General features: G+C 36.6%; 3 protein-coding genes across 3 annotated transcripts; 2 read left to right on the top strand and 1 right to left on the bottom strand.

Annotated features, from left to right (window-relative positions):
- The first annotated feature begins 1008 nt into the window (after positions 1–1008).
- On the top strand, positions 1009–4100 carry LOC148235678 (uncharacterized). Its single transcript, XM_088184999.1, has 2 exons — positions 1009–1964; positions 2214–4100. Exons 1-2 carry the CDS (start codon positions 1011–1013, stop codon positions 3993–3995), a joined length of 2736 nt encoding a protein of 911 aa, XP_088041125.1. The 5' UTR covers positions 1009–1010; the 3' UTR covers positions 3996–4100.
- A 1089-nt stretch (positions 4101–5189) lies between these two features.
- Positions 5190–10024, top strand: LOC148235677 (uncharacterized). The gene is made up of 6 exons (XM_088184997.1): positions 5190–5998; positions 6064–6238; positions 7627–8097; positions 8163–8347; positions 8421–8579; positions 8645–10024. Exons 1-6 carry the CDS (start codon positions 5375–5377, stop codon positions 9755–9757), a joined length of 2727 nt encoding a protein of 908 aa, XP_088041123.1. The 5' UTR covers positions 5190–5374; the 3' UTR covers positions 9758–10024.
- Positions 10025–12809: 2785 nt separating this feature from the next.
- On the bottom strand, positions 12810–17303 carry LOC148235676 (aromatic-L-amino-acid decarboxylase-like). The gene is made up of 5 exons (XM_088183874.1): positions 16914–17303; positions 15456–15576; positions 15270–15383; positions 15068–15187; positions 12810–14083 (listed from the first exon to the last, which is right to left on the bottom strand). The coding sequence occupies exons 1-5, from the start codon at positions 16991–16993 to the stop codon at positions 12983–12985; spliced, it is 1536 nt and encodes a 511-aa protein (XP_088040000.1). The 5' UTR covers positions 16994–17303; the 3' UTR covers positions 12810–12982.
- Positions 17304–24096: the final 6793 nt, after the last annotated feature.

The following is a 24096-nucleotide window of genomic DNA, read 5'->3' as shown; positions in this document are numbered from 1 at the left end:
ATTATCTATGTTGTGTTACAATTATTAAAAAATATGTAATGAATGATAGATTAAATTTAGATTATTTGTAATGAATTATATGGAATATTGTATAATAATTGTTTATAAATTATTAAAAACATTAGTAAAAAAACAACAAATTTCTTTACTATGTCGTTTCTATTGAATAATAAACCAGCTTTGAAACAAATTTTACTGCTACAATCAAAATTGCCTTGAATGAATGGTAGAAGACACAAACTTTTTCAGTAATCTTCCTAATAATGATTCGGTGAATATTGAGTGGTGTGCTATTTAACAGGGAATTATCTGTGGCATAGTGGCAATACTGCGGTCGCGGGGGCAGTAGTCAGCGGGACGCGGTGCGGGTGCGACGCAGCCACAAGCTATCCGGGCAGTATGGCGGGAATGCGCATTTGTGACGTGGTGCGACCGTTCAACGGCGAGGGCGACGTTGTGGCCTGGTTCGCCAAGCTGGAGCGAGTGACGAAGCTCCGAGGTGACGAAAACGTGGCGGCCATCGTGCCATTGTTTCTGGAGGGACGCGCTAGCACCATCGTCGACGCGCTCAGTGAGACAGCGCAGAACGACGTGGGCGCCATTAAAGCGGCGCTGTTCAAGGTGTTCGCTCCTGACGGCAGAAAGGCCTACACCATGCTGATGAAGCGGAAATGGGATGGCGAACACCCAGAAGTGTTTATGGAGGAGATGCGGAAGCTCGCGACGGTCGCAGGCCTCAACAGCGATGCTTTTTTGTCGCGCCATTTTGTTCACTGTTTACCAGCTGAAGTGGCGACCGCTGTTGGGACGCGCGACGCGAGCGGAACGGCAACCCCGTCGGAGTTGGTCGAGTTCGCGAGGCCACTCCTGGAGCAGTACGTGGAGCGGCAACCCAGCATGGAGGGCGCTAGTGTCGGGGCGGCGGGAGCCGCTGTCAGCGGCGCGAGAAGCGGCGCGAGACGAGCGACGAACGACGGCGCGGGGAGAGGGGGCAGCAAGAAGTGCTTCCGATGCGGTGGCCCACATCTGCAACGAGACTGCAAGACGAGGGTGGAATGCTGGTCGTGCGGTGGGTCGGGCCATTTTCAACGCGATTGCCCGGCGGGAAAAGAGGTCGGGAGGTCCAGTGCGCCGGTGGGTCTCCCAAAGTGAACGTCGCGGCGTTACCGATTGTCCCTGCGACGATCGACGGACGGGCCTCCCGTGCGCTCGTCGATTCGGGATGCGCTCAAACAATAGTGTCGTGCCGGTCGGCAGGAGTAAAAAAGACAAGTGCAGTGACAGTAATAACAGTTGACGGCTCGAGAGTGCGATGCACAGGGACAACGACAGTGAATCTGACGATCGATGGTCAATCGACGACTGTCGAGTGTCTCGCGATGGAAAATCTGCTGCCCGGCGTGGACATAGTGTGCGGAATGGACGTTATTCGGCAGTTCGGGGGGGTGCAGATTTGCGGTGACAGTGTGCGATTTTTCGGCAAATCGTCGTCTGCGCCGGTCGCGAGGCGCTGGCGAGTGCGAGTCGGTGAGAGACAGATTGAAGCGGCCGCAGCTGCGAGTTTGCCCCCTGCGACAATCAAAGATCGCGATTTTAGCGCAGCGTTCGATGGCGAGTCATGGACGGCGACCTGGAACTGGAAAGACGGTCCTCCGGCGATGCTAAGGAACAACGTCTCTCACTACAGCAGCGTCGAACGAGAGGAACTTCGTGAGAAGTTCACTGCTGAAATGCAGAAGTGGATTGGCGAGGGATGGCTGCAACCATGGAGGGCGGAACAAAGAGGGATTTTGCCGCTGATGGCTGTAGCTCAGCCGAATAAACAAAAAGTTAGGCCGGTACTTGATTATCGCGAACTCAACAAGTTCGTGGAGTGCAACTCGGGGATGGAAGCGCCTGCGTGCGACGAAACTGTGCGCAAGTGGAGGCGAATGAGAGGACCGCTTAAATTGATCGACTTGAAGGCGGCTTATCTACAAGTCAAAGTGGACGAGAGCCTGTGGCGCCACCAACTGGTATGTTTCGAAGGAAAAACATACTGCCTTACGAGACTCGGCTTTGGACTTAGTAGCGCTCCGAAAATAATGAGTCGAATCGTGGAGTACGTACTATCGCAGGACGCGGAGGTTCGACGAGGGACCGATAATTATATCGACGATATAATTGTGGACGAGAGCATCGTAAAAGCGAGTCGAGTAGAAGCACTCTTGAAGAGATTCGGACTAAAGTCAAAGCCGACGGAGAACCTGGACGGCGGACGAGTGCTGGGATTGGAGGTGAGACGGGACGCAGACGGAGACCTTCGTTTTAGGCGGGGAAACGCCATTCCGACGCTTGAGAGGGGAAATAAAATTACGAGGCGAGTGCTATTCTCCATCTGCGGAAAGTTGGTGGGCCATTATCCGATAGGCAATTGGTTAAGAGTGGCCTGCAGCTTCGTAAAGCGTGCATGCGAAGGCACGTCGTGGGAAGACCTCATCGGTAAACGAGCAGAGAAGGTTATGCGAGAGATCCTGGCCAGAGTGGATGCAGAAGATCCAGTGCGAGGGAAGTGGAACGTTTCGCAAACGGAGCATGGAAGAGTTTGGTGTGACGCGAGCTCGATTGCATACGGTGTGGCGCTCGAAATCGACGGAGAGGTGGTGGAGGACGCAGCTTGGCTTCGGAAACTCACGGATGTCGGACACATCAATGTAGCAGAGCTAGATGCCGTCCTCAAAGGAGTAAACTTGGCCGTCAAATGGGGCATTCGGAAGCTAACAATATTGACAGACTCGGCGACGGTCGTTAGTTGGCTGAACTCCGCGTGTGAGTCGGGACCGAAGGCGAAAGTGTCCGGCGCCGCAGAGATGCTCGTCAGGAGACGACTGGGCGTCCTACGCGAACTGTTTGATGAGTACGGTATGGTCGTAAAAATCACGTTCGTACCTTCTCATAAAAACCGAGCGGACGCCCTAACCAGAGTCAAGAAGTCCTGGGTGGACCAGGTCAGAAGAGCTGAACCAGTCTGCGTCGCCACCATAAAAGAACTGCATGACATGCACCATTTTGGAGTGGAGCGGAGTCTCCACCTCGCGCGTATGGTTGCGCCCAGCGCCACCCGGGGTGAGATCGAGCAGTGCGTACGCCAGTGTCAAACCTGTCAGCTGATCGACCCGCACCCGACGAAGCACGACGAAGGCGCGCTCGGAGTCGAAGAAAACTGGATCAGGCTAGCGATTGACGTTACACACCATCAAGGGTGCCAATATCTCACAGTTGTGGATTGTGGCCCAAGTAGATTTGGACTGTGGAGAAAGTTGCGCTCCGAAACTGCGCTCGAAATCGCGACAAACCTGGAACAAATATTCTCCGAAAGGGGGCCGCCTCAAGAACTTTTAATGGACAACGGAACGGCGTTTCGATCCGAACGAGTAGCCGAGCTGTGTCAGCAATGGAATGTTCGGAGAAGATTCCGAGCAGCATACAGGCCTCAGGGAAACGGAATTGTGGAACGCCACCACCGAACAATCAAGAGAACAGCTGCGAGAAGTGACGTGTCACCGACCCGGGCAGTGTTCTGGTATAATCTTGCACCGAAGGATGGAAAAGACGCCGCCTCTGCACCGGCAAGAATGGTGCATGAATACATATGGAGACACCCGGCGGTAGCGGTTGAGGAACCACCGACGGAGCAGGCGAGATTTGAGGTCAACGAGATGGTACTAGTCAAGCCAGCTCAACCGTCGTGCACGAAGACGTGGGCCAAGGGACGAGTAACAGGCGTGATATCATCAACCAATGTTATCGTAGACGGAATCCCACGGCACGTCTTAGACCTGAGAAGAGCCCCGGAGGAAGAGCATGGCACCAGATTGGTCGAAGGTGCGCTATTGCAGGCATACGGTCCTTCGCCGCATCGAATCCCAGCAGAGGAGGCCCCAACCGACCAAGAAGCCGTTCGCAGACCAGCACGACAGCGACGACGGCCTCGCTATCTCGAGGAATATGTATGATGAGGGCATCAGGAGGGCGTGTGGCATAGTGGCAATACTGCGGTCGCGGGGGCAGTAGTCAGCGGGACGCGGTGCGGGTGCGACGCAGCCACATTATCTTAAGAGATATGTGCACTTAAATAAATACCTTATTCCATAAAACGAATTGTTCGTGCATTACAATAATAAGAAATGAGAATTAAATAAATGCATAGATTAAGCATAATTTTATTTGTAGTGTGCATTAAAATATATAAACTGGGCTTTAACGTTCCGTTAGTGTAGCGAACGACTGAAGTTAAGCACAACAACTGCTTCTGAGGTTTGAATCCATAAAACGTGTGCTTATATGTAAGCTTTATTGAGTTGCGCGTGGTCCTACTGTTTCGTAACGACGATCGGAGCCGACTCGCCTGGCAAACATGGACATTTCCGAATGCATACAATATGCGAAAAGGGCGTCAGCACATTGAATTGTTTGATTACTTCCTCTTCCATCACCAGAATTACTAGGCGATCCATTTTGTAAATGTGTTGTTGCAAACTAATATTTGACATTTTGAACACGCGTAATTATTGACAGCTGTCTGATTTACAGTGCTTGCGATGTACTACCTATGATATTGTTGCCTCTGTAAATCAAAATTATGTTGGTTCTGTAACGTGGCGTGACGCAGGGGGAGGGGGATCTGGCATGGTGTGACCAGTGGCGTAGCTAGGGTATGTGGCACCCAGGGCGATCCTTAAAATTGCCGCCCCCCCCATACATTTTTTGTAGAGTCATAAAATCTGCATTTCTTAAAATAATAAATTGGTTATTATTAAGCTCTTGTTATTCGTGGATTTAAATATGTTTTAGTGCATTCAGGGTTAAGAACCACACTAGACGATCCCATCGCGAATATGCCGCCTCCAAGCAAGTGCCGCCCGGGGTGGCCCGCCCCCTCCGCCCCCCCCCCCATAGCTACGCCACTGGGTGTGACATAATTTATGGTAGCCACCTTAGTGTATAAACAATTAGACATATAAGCTAAATTAATTAATTAAGTAAAAATAAATAGATATCATAATCAGATTTGTAATAAATATATAAAATAGTATTATTTTTATATATTATAAGCTAAAGAAAAGGATTATTAATTTTGAAATACGTTTAATAATTTATTTTTGTAATAATAGAATCAAAATATAACCATATGATTGTCAAACACGACCATTGACACCTAAGTGTTTTCACATGTGGCAACACCGTCGTCCCGCGCTTTCAACTTGTTATGTCTAATTCACTGTCGGCCGCTGCTGAATAAATTGTTATAAATACTTGTTATAGAAATTGGTCCAATTTCACATTGATGTCCATTGTGTGAAAGGTTGACTTCCAACGAGCTTCTTTTGCGAAGATGAAGATGTCGACGTCTCCAGGTGGCAAGAAGTTGAAGCAAGCGAGGCTGACGTTCGGCCTTGCGCAACCTTCTCCGCCGAAGAAGGCTAAGTTGGAAGTCGAAGAGAAGCCAGAAGCTGAGCCCGAGCCGACTCCGGCCCAAGAAGTCGCAATAATCAGCGATGAAGAAGTTCAAGATGAACCTGAGCCTGTAGTAGCTAAAACTATTGACGAAAAGCGTCTTAATCCGTACGTGTCGATGGTGGATATAGCACTGAAGAGGAAGCTCAATAGAAAGGTTAACAGTAATGGCAAAATTAAACATCCACCTTCTCCCGACAGTATGCAGATTTCAAAGCGAGCTAAAATAGAAGGTCCGGAATCGATAGATAAAGAAGAAGATAAATCGGAGAGTGAAGTAGATGAAGATAAGTCTGAGGTTGAAGAAGTTGAAGATGCAGATAAAACGAGCAACAGTGAAAATGAAGAATCTGCCGATGATGAAGATAAGTGCAACGAGTCGATGAACGATAGTGTGGTGGTGGAAGACGAGAAACAAGAATCGACAGATGATAAAAAGGATAACGAGCCAAAGACACCTAAAAGTAGAAAGCCATCAAATAGAAAACTCTCTTCGAAACAAGTATATTTGATTATTTATATTCAGTATATTATTTACGGTTGTTGATTTCGTTAATTTTTTATTAGATGCAGAAGAAATTGGAGTTGGAGAAAAAACAAGCTCAACGTGAATTAGAGAAAAAGATGAGAGAGAAGCAAAAGCAGTTGGAGAAAGATGAGAAAAATAGACTTAAGCAAGAAAGAGAAGAGCAGAAGAAAAAAGAACGCGAAGAAAAGGAAAAACTAAAGGAGGAAGAGAGAAGTATGATAAATTCTTTCGTTTTGGAAACGTGTATGAGAATAAGAAGTTTCAACTTTTTCCTATCAAAAATCGATTTTTACAACTGCTATTTTGTATTCACTTTAAATATAAATTGATGTTACATAAAAACTTAATAACTTCCAAAAACAGTGTGTATTCATATTTGAAAAAATGTGTGCACCAGTGCTCTCTTGGCATTGGAGTAATTAACCTTTTATTGCATAATTTAAAAAATATAAATATACTCCTAAGACTACATATCTTAAAGGAAAAATAATTAAAAAACTCTTAAGTAAAAATGTATTATATATTAAAATAATAGAAAAACAGCTATGTAGAAAATTTCCAACATTATGTAATGGTTATATTATTATTTTTTTAAATTACATATTTCATATATTTGATTTAAAGAAAATATTCATATATAAATAAACATTGCACATTTTATTAATTTTTAAATATAAATCCTATACTTATTTATTTATGGAAATTATAAAAGCAGTTTTTATCTTTTGTTATGCAAAGTATTTCACCTTTGATTTTTCATATAAATTTAATGGGTAAGTTGGTCTGTACGAACGTCCAATGATGGAACACAGGCAGTCGGTCGTTTGTGGCGTTTATTTTCTAGACTAGTCATTTTTCTATCGTACCGTTTTACTGTGACCATAGGAAGTTCTTCTGTTTTTGTAAACAGGAGAGTAACGACTTTATTGTTAACAACAAACCACCCACATTAGTAATATCGACCCCATCGATAAATACCATACTCTTCAGAAGTTCCTCAAGGAAACTTCTTTTTTTTTTAATTCCTCCATCAATTGACAATTAGGACCACTTAATTTTATTTTGATTATTCGACAATATAAAAACATATTTTTATTTAAAACTTCAAAATAACAATACAAGATGTACAATAACTGAAATTTATTTACTTTCTCAATTCATAATTCTATATATTAATCAATGCATAATTCTATTATATATATGTAAATCTTATATAGTAGACCCCCCAATGACACGGTAAATTGGGGACGTGTTATTTGGGTGCGTGTAGTTGGGGATTAGAAAATATGCATACAATTTTTTGCAATACGTACATGCGAATCAGGAACGTGTGGTGTGATATTATCCCTTTTGTTCGCTCCCACATAAAGTAACGGGCACCCAAATACCACGTCCCCAATTAACCGTGTTATTGGGGGTCTACTGTATATATAATTGTGGCAAAATAAATTTTCTTCGCTACAAGAACAAAGCCATGTATAAAAAATAATAAGCAATTTTTTCATTAATTGGCTTTTAATTTTGAATGTAAATCGATTTATATAATATTTATTGTATCTTTACAATCATTGATATATGTATTTATTATAAAAATATTTTAGAACAAAAAGAAGCAGTTGAGGAATTGAAACGGAAAGCAAAAGAGGACAAAGAACAGCAAAAGAGACTCGAGAAGGAAGCACGCGAAGAAGAGAAGCGAAAAAAAGAAGAAGAGAAGCAGCGCCGAGAAGAAGAATTGGAAAACAGGAAGAAGAAAACGTCAGTCGCTTTCGTCAACTTCTTTGTTCCTAAAGAGAAGTTAGCCAAAAGCAAAGAATTGGATCAATCAATGGACGATAGCAACCACAACTATCTATCCAACTTTACAATAAAATCGGACATGCGGCTCGCTCCCATTGTCAGACTACGTTTGGAAGAAAAAAATAGATTGTCGTTAGATTCACACCTTAAAAAGCAAGACACCAAAAAGAGTTTGCTTTATTTAAAATCATTAAAAAATAAAAATTATAAATCGAAAACTTCCAGTAAGACTTGGCCTTTGGAAGATTTAAAGAACGAGCTCATTATCATTGGTAAATAATCTCTTAAAAAATAATTGTAAATATATCAAAAATAAATTTATTTTTTATTTATATAGAAGATGATCTTCCACCTGTGGATGAAGACTCTCAGGACAACGAAGTGATCATCGGTTATACGCACGCTAAAACATCTAGACCCAAATTATTATTATTCTCGGATAATCGACGACCGCCTTATTGGGGTACGTGGAGTAAGAAAAGTTATCAAGTCACTGGACGCAGACCTTTTGCTTTGGATAAGGTTTTATTTTGCTTAGTTGTGGATGTAAAATTTGTATTGTGAATTTATATAATTAATTTTAATTACTTTTCAGACATTTTTAGATTACTCATGCGATTCAGATGACGAATGGGAAGAAGAAGAACCCGGAGAAAGCGTCGAAAGTGTAGCTGGTAGCGACGATGAAGAAGATGAGAACGAATATGATGTAGATAATGAATTTATGGTGCCACATGGATATTTGAGTGATGAGGTATACATAAATAATTAATTCTGTGTTAATTTTATGTATTTAAAATATATTTTTTCACTTTCCAGGAACTCTTAGGTCAAGATGAAATCTTGACTCCTGAGACTCAGAAGGCTAAGTTAAAATATCTAGAGGATGAGTTCGAAGGTGAAATGAAAAAGACGACCAAAGTGAAACAGCCGCGTTTGATCGGAATCTTTTGGCAAAATGACGAAGGATGTAGACCGACGTGTTGTCCGGTTCCTGTCTGGGAATTCTTAGTTCAAAAGATGATCTTGTCGTCCGAGAAAGAGATTGAAATACAAACCGTCGTGGAGAGCAATGTTGAAGTTGAAGACGTAGAAAAGAAAATGAAGAACCCTAAAAAGATAACCGATGATATGATACCGGATTTGATTAAGCTTATACACGGAAACACAAACAATAAAGCATTTTTAGCTAAAGAGTTTCAATCGTTCGTCGCAAAAAATTATAAATCTGATGATGAAGATGATAAGAATGTGATTTGCGTATCAAAGATGAGCATTGCGAAGAAAATCAGAGAGGTATCCAATTGGATGCCTAGTCCTGATGAAGGACCGATGCATACAAAGATGTGTTGGTTTGTCGATAAAGAAACGAGGGACAAGTATGAATTAGATTTGAAGCTACCGAACGAATGGTCTTACACTTTGATGCCTAAAAGATGGAATGTTATGATGAAAGATAAGATTTTAACTGCTAACGACAACGTAATGACTACCAAGAAAGAAAATGCATTCAACATCACTAAGTTTACTAAAAAGTTAACACAAGAAGAACGAGAGAAACAGTTTGTTCCTACAGTTGCTACACAATCTCCTTGTGATCCAAACAAATTAGTACAAGAATCGACTGATAAAAAAGATAAGAAAAGAGTACCATTATTACTATCCGGTCCTATAGGTAGAGACTTACCTAGTACTAAAGCAGAGAGTCCGAAAATAGAAAAAGTTGACGACAAAAAAGAATTACCAGTAAAGAATGAGAAAATTGTAGAAAAAAAGAAAGTTCCTCTGTCGTCCTCTTCGATCAAACCAAAAGATTCTTCAAAACCAATCCGAACTAATTTGCTGACTCAATTCATTAAAACTGCTTCGGTAAAATACGATAAAGATGAAGAAAAGACTCAAACCGAAGATTGTGTAGTGCTAAGCGATTGATCGATTATGTATAATTATCTCCTATTTAGCGGTATTAGTAAACGAAAATAAATCTAATTTTATGTCTAGCTTCTATTCAGTCTATTTCAAATTTTATAAGTTTGAAACCCCTGCTGTATGTATAATATTCGTATATTGAATAAAATATAATGATTTATGCGCCGATTCGATGTGCGCTTTTATTATCGATATTGTAAAATAATACTGAAATGTTTGTATGTAACTAAATAAATTATAAAAGTATTAATATACGTTATGAATTTACAATAATTGTTTTAATCTTATTATAGAACTATTGTTCTCAATTATATTTAATTGAGAAAATATTGTACTAAGCACAAATCTTTCACTTTCTTAGGTCAATTGGACACAATCGAGCCCTGCGCAACTGAGGCTTCACGCAAGGCCTCAAAATTATTAAATTGTTTTTAATATAAAATAAGTAACCCCCCCCCCCAATAACACGGTTAATTGGGGGACAAATACTCATACAATTTTTTGCAATACGTAAGTACGAATCAAACACATGTGAGATATTTTCCCTTTGGCTCGCTCATACATTAAATATACGGGGACCCAAATAGCACGTCCCAAATTTAACGTGTTATTGGGGGGTCTATTGTATATAGTTATTTATCCCGTTGCGAGACTTTCAACTTCATATAGGAAACAATGATGTGAGACCGACATTGTTATCGCCGATAACCGACGAAACCTACATGTTCGCGAGGCCTATGGAAAAGTTCTTGAACTATTGTAATTGTGCCTGCCACACAACAATCCAGTTCTTGGAGAATGGCTCAAACTTGTCCTGATGCAATGACGTTTTTTGGGACACTAATGCATGAACATGCACTTTTCAGCATCAACAAAAAGATGGCCAGTATTCCAAAAATATGTGAAGGGCTTTTTCGTAAAGCCTCTTTGTGAAACGGGGTAGGAATGTCTAATGCAAAGTGTAAAAGCTTTATAGTAACAAATTGATAATTTTTATGATACATTTTTGGAATTAAAAAGACGTTTAACCTAGAAGTAAAGCTAAATTATTAGTCAACCGAATTAAGGACTCGTGTCATTAGTATTTTGGCATAATTGTTGCAAGTAAATTTTGTTAGCAAGAAACTCTTGCTAACAAAAGGATCTTGCTATAGCTATTGATTTATTTAATAAGCGTTTGCACTAGCTGTCAAAATATAGAGGCACTGGCTTCAAACAAGTCTTGATTGAGGGCACAAACAAGTCTTGAAAAGATTGCAAAAAAAGGACACTTGAATTACGAGTCAGTTAATGAAGCTCCAACAAATACGAAAGAAGCCTATAAGATTAATTGTAATAATCAAGTACTTGACAAAGCTTTACAATCTCTACAGCCACGCTTTGAACAATTTACTTGAATTTTTACATAAATTTCAAAATACGTCAAAGGACGAAGAATAAAAGAAGCATGCAGCAGATTTAGAAATAGCTGAGAGCAAGGAATCTGTAAAGGAGAAAGATATTGATTGTGAAAGAAATGGATTCTCCCAGAATCGTGCTGTGAAAATGTAAATATTTTACAATTTCTTTCCACTAATGATAGAGCTACAAGATTTCTGAATTTATATGCAGCATTAAGATTATTTTTAATAATTCCAGTGTCTATAGTCAGGAGAAAGAAGCTTTTCACGTTCAAAGCTAATCAAAATGTATCTGAGGACAGCTACTCTAACAAGTTTATCAATTTAAAGTGAAGAAATTAGAAATTCTAACAAAATCTTGAGAGATTTTGCTGATAAAAAGGCAAGAAAAATTACATTTTGAAAAAAAATGTTAATGAAAGGTACAGCAATGTATAAAAATTTTGTAATGATTTAAAGAAAGACTCACCGAACAATAGCTCAAAGAATTCAGCAATTTAGTCATCTGGTACTGTATAACTGTTTAGTTATATTTTCCTCATTATTTCAATTTCATGTAATGGATATTTCTTTGTAAAGAAGTTTTTCTTATACTCTCCTTAAAGCGTTTTTACTTTTCTTAATATATGTACAATGACAATTTCACACTCATATATCAAATATGGTATAAATCTAGATATTTAGTACTTAAATTTTATGTTATATGTTGTATATATAATACATTATGTCGATTGGCCTCATCTAAAATTTAGATAGCAATATTGATTAATTTAATAGTATATTCTATATTGTATCAATGTTTCTGAATATACAAATGTTGTATGCTAAAGTTAATGTTTCCAGTTTTCTATTTATTATATAAAATAAACAACAATATTCATTTCATTCATTTGAAATATTCTCAAAGATGGACTATGATTGTTGCGATAAAAAGAAGAAACATCCCATTCAATTCAGCGCCGGTGCAAAAAAATGAATAGCCGCAAGGAAATCGCATTATCAATTACAAAAATCAGATATATATGTACCTGCAAGATAGTAATATAAAATAATAATTAAATCTTAATAAGGAGAATATTTCAAAATTATGAATCAAATGAAAATTGTCATTTATTATTTTTCTTATATATAATATATAATATAATGTACAATGTTTAAGGCAGTGTTTCAATATCCGCGATTTAATCCTCATATATCTTTGAAGGAACAATGTGTCTGCAACATCGTGAGCCAATCGATTTTTGCAATGATGGACTAGGATTGTAGCGACGAAAAGAAGAAACATTCTATTGGATTCAGCGCCTGGTGCAAGCAAACATACAAAATCTCATATGTATGTGTGTGTGTGTGTGTGTTGCGGAAACTTCGTGAAAATGGCTGGAGCATCACATCATATCTAACAGTAAGTTTTAATCACAATGAATCCCGAGATTTAAATATATATATATTTTTAAGGCCCGCTGACATACTTCAATTGGGCCCCGCATTTGCTAAGACCGGGCCTGCCTGTGTTTTTAAGTGTTTTGTCACTAAGTAAACCAATACTTTTTACTTATTACGTTTTTGGCCATAGTAAACACTCTTTATATGTATTTTGCATTTTCAATCTATGAAATGTAAAATAGAAAAAATAAAGAAATGAAAAATATGCATGAAAAAATTCAGTCATATAATGTAATTAATATCATATAATACCATATAATAATTATTCTAATTGTACAATTATACAAAGAACGACAACATTTATTATTTATAAATAAATAACGCTAAACAATTTTAACAATACGTCTAAACGTAATATTCGTCAAATTTCATTAATACTGAAAAATCACTTGGTCTTCTCTTCTAGTTCCGTTATTATGGCAAACTTATTCAACGTGTTAAACTTATTCGGATTGTCCATGTTCTTTATAATCTCATCGCCGATCATAACGATCGGTGGCTTTAAAACTTCTGTCGTTTGACTTTGTATCTCATTCCATGCAAATTCAATATCGAACCTCTCGCACAATCGACTACAAATACAGAACCTTATTATAGGTCTACTGTTGTAAGTGCAGGGAGTGACGAAGATATTCTTTCTCTCCATTAGCTTGTTATAGAGCTTCTCCGTCAAGTGATTATCGCCCTTGAGTCTGAAGCATACTAAACCCATGTTCACTTCAGTGGCAATCTCAAACCGTTCATCGTCCAAAACCAACGACTCAAATTGCCGAGCTAAAGAAACTTGCTTTCTAATATGCTCCCTTATCCCTTTAGCCCCATAAATTCTCATAACAGACCACAGCTTGATAGATCTGAATCGACGGCCGAGTGGAATCTGCCAGTGCCTATAATCTGGCGTTTTGTCAGTCTTGTTGTCTTTCAAATATATACGCTGAACGTCAAAAGCGTCCACTAGATAATTTGAATTTTTCACCCACATAGCCGAACAATCTGAATTCACCAACATCCATTTGTGAGGATTGAAATCAAACGATTCGGCGTACTCGACGCCTTTCAATCTAAATCTGAACTCGGGACACACAAAAGCAGCTCCAGCATAAGCAGCATCCACATGCATCCAAATACCGTACTCTTGGCATACCGGTCCTAATTCTTCCATGCAATCGAATGCACACGTTCCGGTCGTGCCTAAGTTTGCCACAAAATAACACGGTATAAAACCTTTAGCTATATCCAACTCAATAGCTTTTCTTAACGTTTCACCCCTCAGACTGCATTTACTGTCAACTGGAAGTAATCTCATGGGTACTCCGGCTAAAGTACCGGCTTTTTCGACTGAAGAATTGGATTGATTTGATGAGTAAGCCACTAATTTTGTTCCGATTAAAGCTTCATCTGCGTTTGGATCGTTAGCCTTTATTTCATTGATCGTCTTTTTCTTGGCTGCTAGAAGTCCGACTAACGTAGATTCACTGGCTGACCCCTGAAATGATATAAACATGATTCTAAATTTTTAACTTGGAAATGGAACACTTTAATGATATGGAATGTTTTGCAGTATGCTTTACAGCAAATATATTGATCAACACATTTTTTTAAATTAGCATATAATTGATAAAGAAGTTTAATATATAATATATAAGACCCCACCAGTTATCTAGATGAATCTGTAGCCCTAATATGCTGCGGAGAAATTTGTATCTATCAAAATTATGTAATGGAACGCCGTTGGTTGTAAAGGCAACAATGTTGCAGGGCTCACTTAAGGCGAATGTGCTTATTTTCAGAATCCTGTTGATTCCCAACATTCTGCTAATGCAAAATATTTTGGGGTAATGATTAAAAAATTTGACCACTGGTTAAAAAGGTTATGGTAAAAAAATATTATAATGGTTAAAAAAGTTGACCCCGTTGTCACAGTTCTGATTCAACATGTTATGTTATAAAATGTTTTGATTTATCTGGTTACCGTATAATACATCACTAAAAATATAAGAAGGAAAATATATATGACCATAATTATGAATGTCTGGAAATTGAAAGAAATCACTTATGCGAAAATAAATAGAAGGCTAAAAATATACGAAAATATTCACATCCTTCCATTTTATACCAATAAACCCATAACAATAAAAAGAGACACAGATATGGATTTATAAATAATATAAAATATCAAAAAATATTATTCATTTAATTAATTTAGAAAATTTTAAATTATAATTTAAAAAATCACTATAGCAAATTTATCAATAAAGCCATCAAAATAATATTCTCAAAAGTGCTAATTAGTGTGGAATTATTACTATTATTTATGGAATTATTTAGTAATCAAATAATTAGTTGCCGATATAAAATTAATTATAAATCTATTTTTTAACTTGCTCTGAATTGTCATTGTTAGGTTTGTTATGTCCAGTTATCTAAAATTGTGTTTTTTTAATATTTGTCTGATCTGCTTTTATATTACCTGTATAATACCACCTCCCGGTCCTTCCGAGCAATTGAGAAACTCCTCAGGAAGACCCAGCAATTTACCGAGCCAGTTCATCATCTCGACTTCCAACTCCGTACACGCCGGACTCGCCAACTGCAAAACATTTTCACCCCGTTACTCCCACCCTTACAAATATTTAATAATTCCGGACATTTTTAATGTGAAATTGCCTCACCCAACTGAATCCAACGCAGCCTAAACCAGCGCTTAGTATTTCCCCGACGATCGCCGGATAGCTATTAGCCGTTGGATAAAAAGCGTGGAACTGTGGTGAAACCCAATGGGTCATCTAAAAATACAATTGATAACATAAAAGCATGCAATCGTATTATATAAAAATATATATTTAATAAATCATTACGCCGGGCATTATTATTCTCTCCACGTCTTGGAGGAGCTCCTGCCATGGCTCTGGTTCTTCAGGAGCTTCTTGCGAGATCATGTGCTTCATGTATCCAGGTTGAACCGATGGCAATACCTGACTGTAAACATAAATAAGTTCATATTTGAGTTCAAGAATGTCGGTCAGGAATGTTAACCTAAAATTAAGTATACTTTCTCCATAAGTGGATATTCAAATTAAGCTGCGGTCACGTAATTAATTAACATAACTGGAATCTATATGTGATTACATGTTAATTGTGTTTGAGTGTGACATAATATTTTTTGGCAATGTTTAGTATTATAAATGTTGATCAATTTAAATGTTTTGCATAAAAAATTAACTTGTTTTTCACCAAAATGCAAATGAAGCACATACTTTTTATATATGATTGCTCTTAAATTATATATTTAAAAAATCATTTATTTATATATTTCTTAAGAATTATTCAAGAATGAAAAATATTTTTTTTTAAGTTAGTATCTAATGAGATAATGTTTATAATTATATTTTTTTATAATATGTTTTTCTGATGTTTATTATATAAAAATAATATCTTTTATTCTGAAAACATAGATAAATAATTTATTGAATCTTTGAATACCCCCCCCCCCCTACCCCACACTCAAGATGTGTATTATATATAAGTGACTATCACAAGTGTGTCATAACACATTACATATTATATAATACAAATATTTTCCTTCGAAGTTTTCAAGCTTTTCTAAGATCATTCTGTGCTTTTCAAGCTCATTTATCGGCTTTATTATTAGATTATTTTCTGCCTTTATTTAGTGGTAGTATGTTTACAATTTCATAGGAAAGTCCTTTAGTATAATCCTATTTTTAAATAGGATATAATACTTGGTATATATGTATATTTTTTATTTAATAAAAATAAGTATAAAATATATTAATCTATAAAAGGGGTTGAAAATACAAAGAAGAAAACGAGAGTACAGCTCCAATTCGTGAAATTTACGAAAAATATTAATCTAATTCGCGAAATTAATAAATGCATCAAAATTAAAGCTATTTATAAAAATGACTAATTGTTAAAATGTCAAGTATTTACAGAAAAGAAAGTGTTATATTTTCACTATGTGGTCTAAATAATATCTTCAATTGTTTGTGAGTAGTAATATTATTTAAATTTATAATTTTTTGATCGGTTTATTTGTAAAGAATAGTTTAAACTGAAGCTAAGGTAATCGATAATGATTATTCCTTAATCACTCTATTTAAGATAATAAACAAATAATAATAACAAAAGTTCCAACACTCGTTTAAAAACACATGCTGTTGATCACTGGTTTCGTTTTTATCACACTCACATTTCACTGAAGATGAACGAACGTACGTAGTTACTTTCACTCGAAAACACGTCCAAGGACCCTTGTTTACCAAACTTTTTCGATATGAATCTCGAGTACAAACCGTTGTCTGACATTCTCGATGTAATCGGCAATGTAGTCGACCACGGCTTTGCCGAATTCCCGAAACTGTTCGCCGTCCATGTTTTCCGGGAGTCGGGAGTCGGGAGTTCTTCCGTTCGCTGCGAGTCAACCAGGTGAGCTGGTCATCGCTCTGCAGACAGAAAGTGTCTGAAACTTTTTCCTCAAGCTCGAAAGCTTTTATACCGAGACACCCCCCGGGCGTTTCGGTCATGCAACAATACACAAATGAGCAAATTGTTATTTCGATAATCGACATCGATATGAGTCGATTTACTTTCGGTTGTGATTGTGTCTAGAAAGTGTTCAACGGTAATATAACTAATTGCTGGCTTATAAACATTTGCAAAGGAAGTGAGAAAAGTGCTGAATCACGTTACATTAAATTGCCGAAAGTCGATCTTGGACAACTTTTTTGCTTCTTTCAGATTGCGCACGTATATTTAATGACAGTGGAGACCAACAAGTTTATATCATATAATAAAAAGTACTCGTGAAGCTTCTATAACAACAGTAACACGTTTTAAATAATTGCCGAACATAATAATAGTTCTAATGCAGTCGATTATATTTTTTTGGGAATCTCATATACATATATATTTAACGAACTACATTAAGTATATCAAATTAATAGCTGCAAGCTTGAAACATTTAAAGTTTATATTTATCTATTCTTTCTACAGAATCTTAGTTATAATGAGGGCAGACCCTGGGAAAACAATGATTCCGGGTCTCATAATAAAAATGACATTTTACATATCTTTTAACATCGTAATAATTCTTGAATAAATAATAATAAATACGAGTTAACCCTTTCTATGCTACAAATAAATATAAAATTAGGCACCGTTGCGATATATTTTCTGAAATTATATTTTATGCGAAATATTTTAATTAGGCATTAAAATTCATTAAAAATATCTACTCATAATATTTACCTGGTAATTAGTCGCGTTTTCTTTGCTGCTCAGTGTTGCCATATAGGAAATTCCAATCCAGGTCAAAAGCAATAAAATCGTGGCATCGCGGTGAAAACCCTCGATTATCAAGCGACACCCCTCCCACTTTTATTTCTAGGGGATCGGCATCAGTTCTGAATCGTTAAATGAATAAATTTAATTAACCAACAATACCACTAACTTCATTCCATAATTTTGCTACTTATGTATCTGATTTTTTTAATTTTGCGCAAAATTTCAAAGATCTTTTAAATAAATATAATTATTATAATCATTATTAAATGTGTTCCTACTATTGTTGTTTCCAAAAGCAATAAAATATTTGTATTTATTAAGACAAAAGAGCATTATTATATAATAAAAATAAAATAGTGAATATTTCTTTCGAAGCGCAGGGTAACATCCCCACGGTGTATGGCTGAGAGGCAAATAGTAGTGGATTCTAATTAGAATGTAACGGTAAATTATCGAGCTCGATAGGGAATCTTATGATGCATCCGGAGCGATTGCACCCCCCCCCCCATACATTTTTTTAAAAATCTGACCTTCCTAAAAATCTGTAACGGGGGTGTTCGGTAATCTGGCGTTCACACTACGACTCTTCTAATAATATTACAAATTAAATGAGGAACATATAAACCGATTTTTGACCAATGGGAGAGCGCTTAAACAATTATCCCTTCTCATAAGTCAAAAGCAAACAAAAGCGTCGACACGATTTTATTGCTTTTGACGTGAATTTTTGCCTTCTGAGAAGTGATAAATTTTTTTTCGCTCTCCTACTTCTGAGAGGTGATAATTGTTTTTGCGCCCTCCTATTGACCAAAATTCGGTTTGAATACACCAATAATCTCATATCAGTAGTCCGTAGTAATATAATAAAAGTCAACATTATGGTTGTCGAAATGACGAATTCTATCGTCTTTTTGTTTGACAAAGCACCCTTGCTTGATTGTCAGTTTCTACTGGAAAATTATGTAGGATTCCTTATACTTCTGATCAATGTATGTAAATATTTTAAATAGCTAATATATAAAAGCAAAAATAAATCTGTATAAATACTAAAACATTCATCTTCAATATTATTTAAGTTATCTACAACTTCTTTATCATTATCACTAGGGTTCTCAACCGAATGTGTGAATATTCGATTATTCGAATTATTCGCCCTATTTTGCACTATAGGAATATTCGAATAATTCGTAAAATATTCTTTAATAGTATTTAAAATAAAAAGTCTTAAAATGAAACAAGTTATATACTTGAGAAATACATGTAGTCATTTTCTCTCTCAATATACCCAAGTGACTAGTGTCGCTCCAAAATCTATGATCTTTATGTGCTTTTATTTTGTTTTGAAATGCGAGACAATGATGCTTCTTTTCAATAAAAAAATGCTTTTAATCCTTCGAAAAATATTTGTGAAGAAATGTTTATCGTCCGTATCTACTATGACCAAAATTCGCAGAATTCGTTCGTTGAATAAAACAAAATGTTGCGAAGGCCCACTTTTTATTATCGTTCAACGCTTATCTCAAAAAGAGGTCCGCACAAAACAAACGGCCATACAGATCCGATCTTTAAGTATATTCTACACACTATTAGTTATTGTATTAAAATAAATTCGATAAAATGGTAGATAAATTTCACTGAATTAATTCAATCGCAGCTGATTTTAATTCTGGTGATTTAAAAAAGCTGAAATGACGACCCTGATTAAAAAACATGTAATAATAAATTAATTATTGTCCTTTTAACCCCCTCACTGATCAGTAATTAGCATAATATTGTGCTATTTATATTTTATAAAATTAAAAAAGTTACTAATTAAAATAATTATTATTAAGCAATTTTTTTTTTGATAAAATAATATTTTACAGATAATTAATTGTTTTTTACGCTAATTCTCTAAATAAATTAATATCAATAAAAACCGTAAAAAATACGAATATGTTCGAATATTTGAATACTTCATCCATTTTTTTTAATATTTGAATAATTTCCAACCCTAATTATCACCAATGCAATAAACTAAAGTGTCGTCAGCAAATAGATGTATATTACATTTTATCTATATTATTAATTATATCATTAATATAAATTATTGACAACAATGGTCCTAATTTGAACCCCTGTGGTACACCATGAGATATTATTTTATCTTTATAATAAGCATAATTTATTTTAACTTTTTTCTTTCTCTTTTTTGAATAATTACCAAACCATATTAAAACTATGTCACTTATACTTATAATCTCTAATTTCTTTAACATTATACTTCTGTCTATTGTTTCGAAAGCTCTCTTAAAATAAAATAAAAAACAACTCCAATGATTTTGTTCGTATCCTTAGCCAACAACCAATCATTTATCACTACTTGTAGTGCAGTCTTTATGGAATATTTTTCTCTGAATCTAAATTGTAATGAGCTTAAATATTATTAAGGTTCTTCATATTTACAACTACATAAAGTTCTCAAATTACGATGTATTAAATTTACTGACCCTCTAATATAATTTTTCCGCGGAATCCTCAGAAGAGCTTTATGGTCAGTGGGTAACAAAAAGTTGCGGATACTGCTATAAATGAACTTATGTAAATAATTTTATCTTTGTCTTTTGATTTAAAGTAACGATAGCTGACAAAATATAAAGAATACTTCAATAGTTACAGATGCTTCGCCGTCAAATTACGTGACATTTTCACGTGGCAAGTCATATAATTATGTTTTGGACCTATCCGCCCCACTTGCCTCATATCTTGATTTGGGTAATAGTTCGAATTTCGTCAAATGCATAAGTGGAACACGAAATAAAAAAACTCACGGCTTATGCAACATTAAAGATTATTAACTAATACTTTCAGTAGCGATCGCTAGAGAGAAAGAGAGACGCGAGAAGAAAAGAAAGAAACAAAACAGACGATTGGGAAGCCAGTTTTCACCACGAGAAATGTCGTCCTTTCGAATGGCCTGCGGGTTTGAAAAGTTGTAATCCTCTTATCTTCACATACGTTAAAGCGTTTTATATACATTGAATCAATGGATTCGTGGAAACTGTCTTCGATTAAAACAAACGGATTGCGCAATGCCAGATTAACAAGAACGTCGTTTGGGAAACGATGAACGAAATTGGTACAGGGCGACCCAGAGATGTTAATGAAGACAAAAGTTACAAGTTACAAAACTCGATTGTGTAATCGATATTCGCAAGCTTGTTCGTAAGTTGGATCATCTTCAGGTCGAGCGGCCTGCGACTTTCACCTTCGTTGAAATTTGATAACGAGTGTGCCGAGACGACTTTCAAACTTTAACATGCCCATGTCATTATTCCTCGTCATCGTCAGAGCTGACAGTCGACCCAATCGATGCTCGAATTAAGTCGATTAAATACAAAAATAACAATAAGCATTCCTCTCAAAACTGGCCGCAGAATCAGGTTAGATTATTGTGTGTTAAATGTACTTGCATACATAGTACTTTTTTTATGAAAATTTGATTTTCATAATATTTTTAAGCAAATTCTTCTGATTTATTTGCGACATGCCCAATAAAACGACTGTTATTGCCAAGATTCTTAGACCAACTCGAATAGGAAGATCTGGGTCGTTCTAATCCTCTGATGTCCGTGACATATGGACGTGGCTGTAGGCCTATTTATAATTGTAACATTTAGAAACGAAATATAAAGTGTTTCGCTGGTCCTTCAAGCCCCATAAGACGGCCGTCGCGCGAGCCATTAGCTACAAGATTGTATTATTAGATAATAAATTTATTTGAAAATTAATGAGATATTTAATAATATTCACAGAGACGTCTGATTTTTATTTGGCAAAATATAGAGCTCAGCAAGAGTCATGATAGCGTATTTAATATCCTTTGTTGTAAATAAAAGAGATTATTATTGTTTATTTTGTGGGGGTTTCAACCACCCGCACAATTTTTATAATTTAGAGTTCACTCTAACGACCATTCGAACTTCACGTGGAACAACACAACAATGGAAGAGAGGTCTCGTGACCAAATAATTGCGTTAATAATTAGAAATATTGCACGGACCACCCTATAGCATGTCCGTCCCGAGTACCACTGAAAAACTACTCTTAACTACGGACGCGCGCTAGGCAATACATTCTACCCTGCGTATATTAATATTATTATTCGACTCTTTGGTTACCGATCATTGGAGTGGCCATCTGGAACGTTTCTCTTAAGGCGTGAACACATTTCGAGGATGTGTTGAAAAAGCGATGCAATTGACCCGCCAAGATCTTCATCTGCGATTCACTAGAGCTGTCTCGAACTAGCATTATAAAATATTCAGGGCTGGATTAGGACCTTTAGAGGCCCCTAACCATTTTTTGATTTTGGGGCCAAACCAGCAATGTGACACAATGGGAGTACATAACTATTGGTTTTTGAGCGTGGCACCGTCATTCTAAACAAGTACCAAAACCAAATATAAACCAGAAAACGCGATTCTTAGTAATTGGAACAATGATGAGTATTGTGTTGAATTATGACAAAAAATATAAACAATGCCATACAATCACATGTTAATATAAAAAAACTTATAGTACACTGTTTGACATGTATAATTGAAATGCGTAATCCGTGGATGTTGCGTTTGATACCTGTTTAGCACCGACCCTTGTTTTTGTTAAAGTAAAGTCTACGATTTTTATGAAAGTACTTTGTTACGTCGACGAAAAAATCTTTTTTGGGAATCTTATAGTGAGGTTCGACTTTTCTTAGACCTTCTAAGAATTCAGGACTGCGGTCAACGAGGCGCGCTTTAACGTTATTGATCCTCTGGATAGATGCAGTGATATTAGCTTTTGGCTGGCTTTCGAAGCAAGCCTCTCCCTGCATATGCAGTTTTAAAGGGATACAATTATTGGGGGCGCCAATAGAGGATTCTCTCCGGAAGTGCCTTCTGTATGGGTCCGGACAGCCAAGGGCGAAGCCCCGGTGTTGGATCCAATAGAATATGCCTTCGCTGTGGTGCGTGTTTTCGTCATTCCACTGGACGATTTAAACCAGAAGTAGGCAAACTATTTGTTCCACGTTCCGAATTGATTTTTTTGGGCTCTGTATATAAATGTTTTGATTGAAGTTATGTATGTATATATTTGATTCAGTCCCTTTGAGCAAATTATACTATTATCAAAGGTATTTATATTAAAAAATCAAAATACATTGGTCAGAATAAATATTAGATGGTTGGAATTTATATTAAATGGTAAGAATTATTTTGACAGATGCTCACAATAATTTTGTGTCGGCAGTTCATTATCATTATCAAGGTGTTTTAGAGCCAACTTGTTTGGTTGGGCTCACAGCATCATCAGATGTCAACACAAGTTATGCATGCTCTCCGCCGCCGCTCTGTCGTTATTCCCGCTTCGTTCGTCGCTCTGAATGCCTTCGCGTCCTACACTCAATTAAATAGATTCGTTGCGAGTTATTCATGGGGTATTCAATGTTCTAACCAACGCTCGCTCGCACCTGATCTGTCCTTTTTATCAATTTTGATGCGAGCGAGTGAGAAATTTTATAAGATATTTCTAAAATATATCATTTATTTCTCATTTATATTTATAAATGTTATATTTTTTTAATTTACATGATCGTTCTATAATTTTATTTTAACCTTTTGACCCTGAATAATATAATTATACACAGACTCTTAATACAATTCTGACCTTAAGACTATTTAATTTGTAGTCAGCATATTTATGATGAAGTTTGTCTTGAATTATTTTTAGTGCTCCGACATCTACCTAGTATGGAGTTTCGCTGGCCCGTTCAAAACTATCACTGACCTATCGTAGCTCGAATCCGATATCTGGCGGAGGGAAAGGTTTTTTCTTTTTTGCAATAGTACTTATCTGGTTCTGAGAAACGGTTTTATAACCCTTTTAGCGAATCTTTAGCAACTAGTTCTGTCGTAACATTTATAGGTGGCTGTATTATAAATCAAACTTCCTTTCTTTCCAATAAAGATATTTTTTCAATGTTCTCTTCAAAAATATATTTAATTTTATTAATCAATAAAGTAAAGAACATATTATAAAATTTGTTTTATTATTTTATTTTAAATAAGTTAAAGTCAACTAAATGTATACAAAACATCATACACAAGAAAATCGACGGATCTATTAGGCAGTACAACAATTATTAATGAATAGATAAAATAATAAAAACGA

The sequence above is a fragment of the Plectrocnemia conspersa genome, unplaced genomic scaffold, assembly GCF_051122295.1.
Source record: "Plectrocnemia conspersa isolate PC_06_02 unplaced genomic scaffold, ASM5112229v1 ptg000004l, whole genome shotgun sequence".
NCBI classification, from domain to species: Eukaryota; Metazoa; Arthropoda; class Insecta; order Trichoptera; family Polycentropodidae; genus Plectrocnemia; species Plectrocnemia conspersa.
Note: the sequence above shows the minus strand (reverse complement) of the source record. Positions and strands in the feature narration are given on the sequence as shown.

Coding starts and splice junctions, on each gene's coding strand:
- LOC148235678 (XM_088184999.1), top strand. CDS start 1,011: ATGCGGTGGCCCACATCTGCAACGAGACTGCAAGACGAGGGTGGAATG. Junction 1,965..2,213: donor TTAAATTGATCGACTTGAAG/GCGGCTTATCTA, acceptor GCACTCTTGAAG/AGATTCGGACTAAAGTCAAA.
- LOC148235676 (XM_088183874.1), bottom strand. CDS start 16,993: ATGGACGGCGAACAGTTTCGGGAATTCGGCAAAGCCGTGGTCGACTAC. Junction 15,577..16,913: donor ATCGAGAATGTCAGACAACG/GTTTGTACTCGA, acceptor TTATGTTTACAG/TCAGGTATTGCCATCGGTTC. Junction 15,188..15,269: donor GCTGCGTTGGATTCAGTTGG/GTGAGGCAATTT, acceptor AATGTTTTGCAG/TTGGCGAGTCCGGCGTGTAC.
- LOC148235677 (XM_088184997.1), top strand. CDS start 5,375: ATGAAGATGTCGACGTCTCCAGGTGGCAAGAAGTTGAAGCAAGCGAGG. Junction 8,348..8,420: donor GACCTTTTGCTTTGGATAAG/GTTTTATTTTGC, acceptor ATTACTTTTCAG/ACATTTTTAGATTACTCATG. Junction 8,580..8,644: donor ATGGATATTTGAGTGATGAG/GTATACATAAAT, acceptor TTCACTTTCCAG/GAACTCTTAGGTCAAGATGA.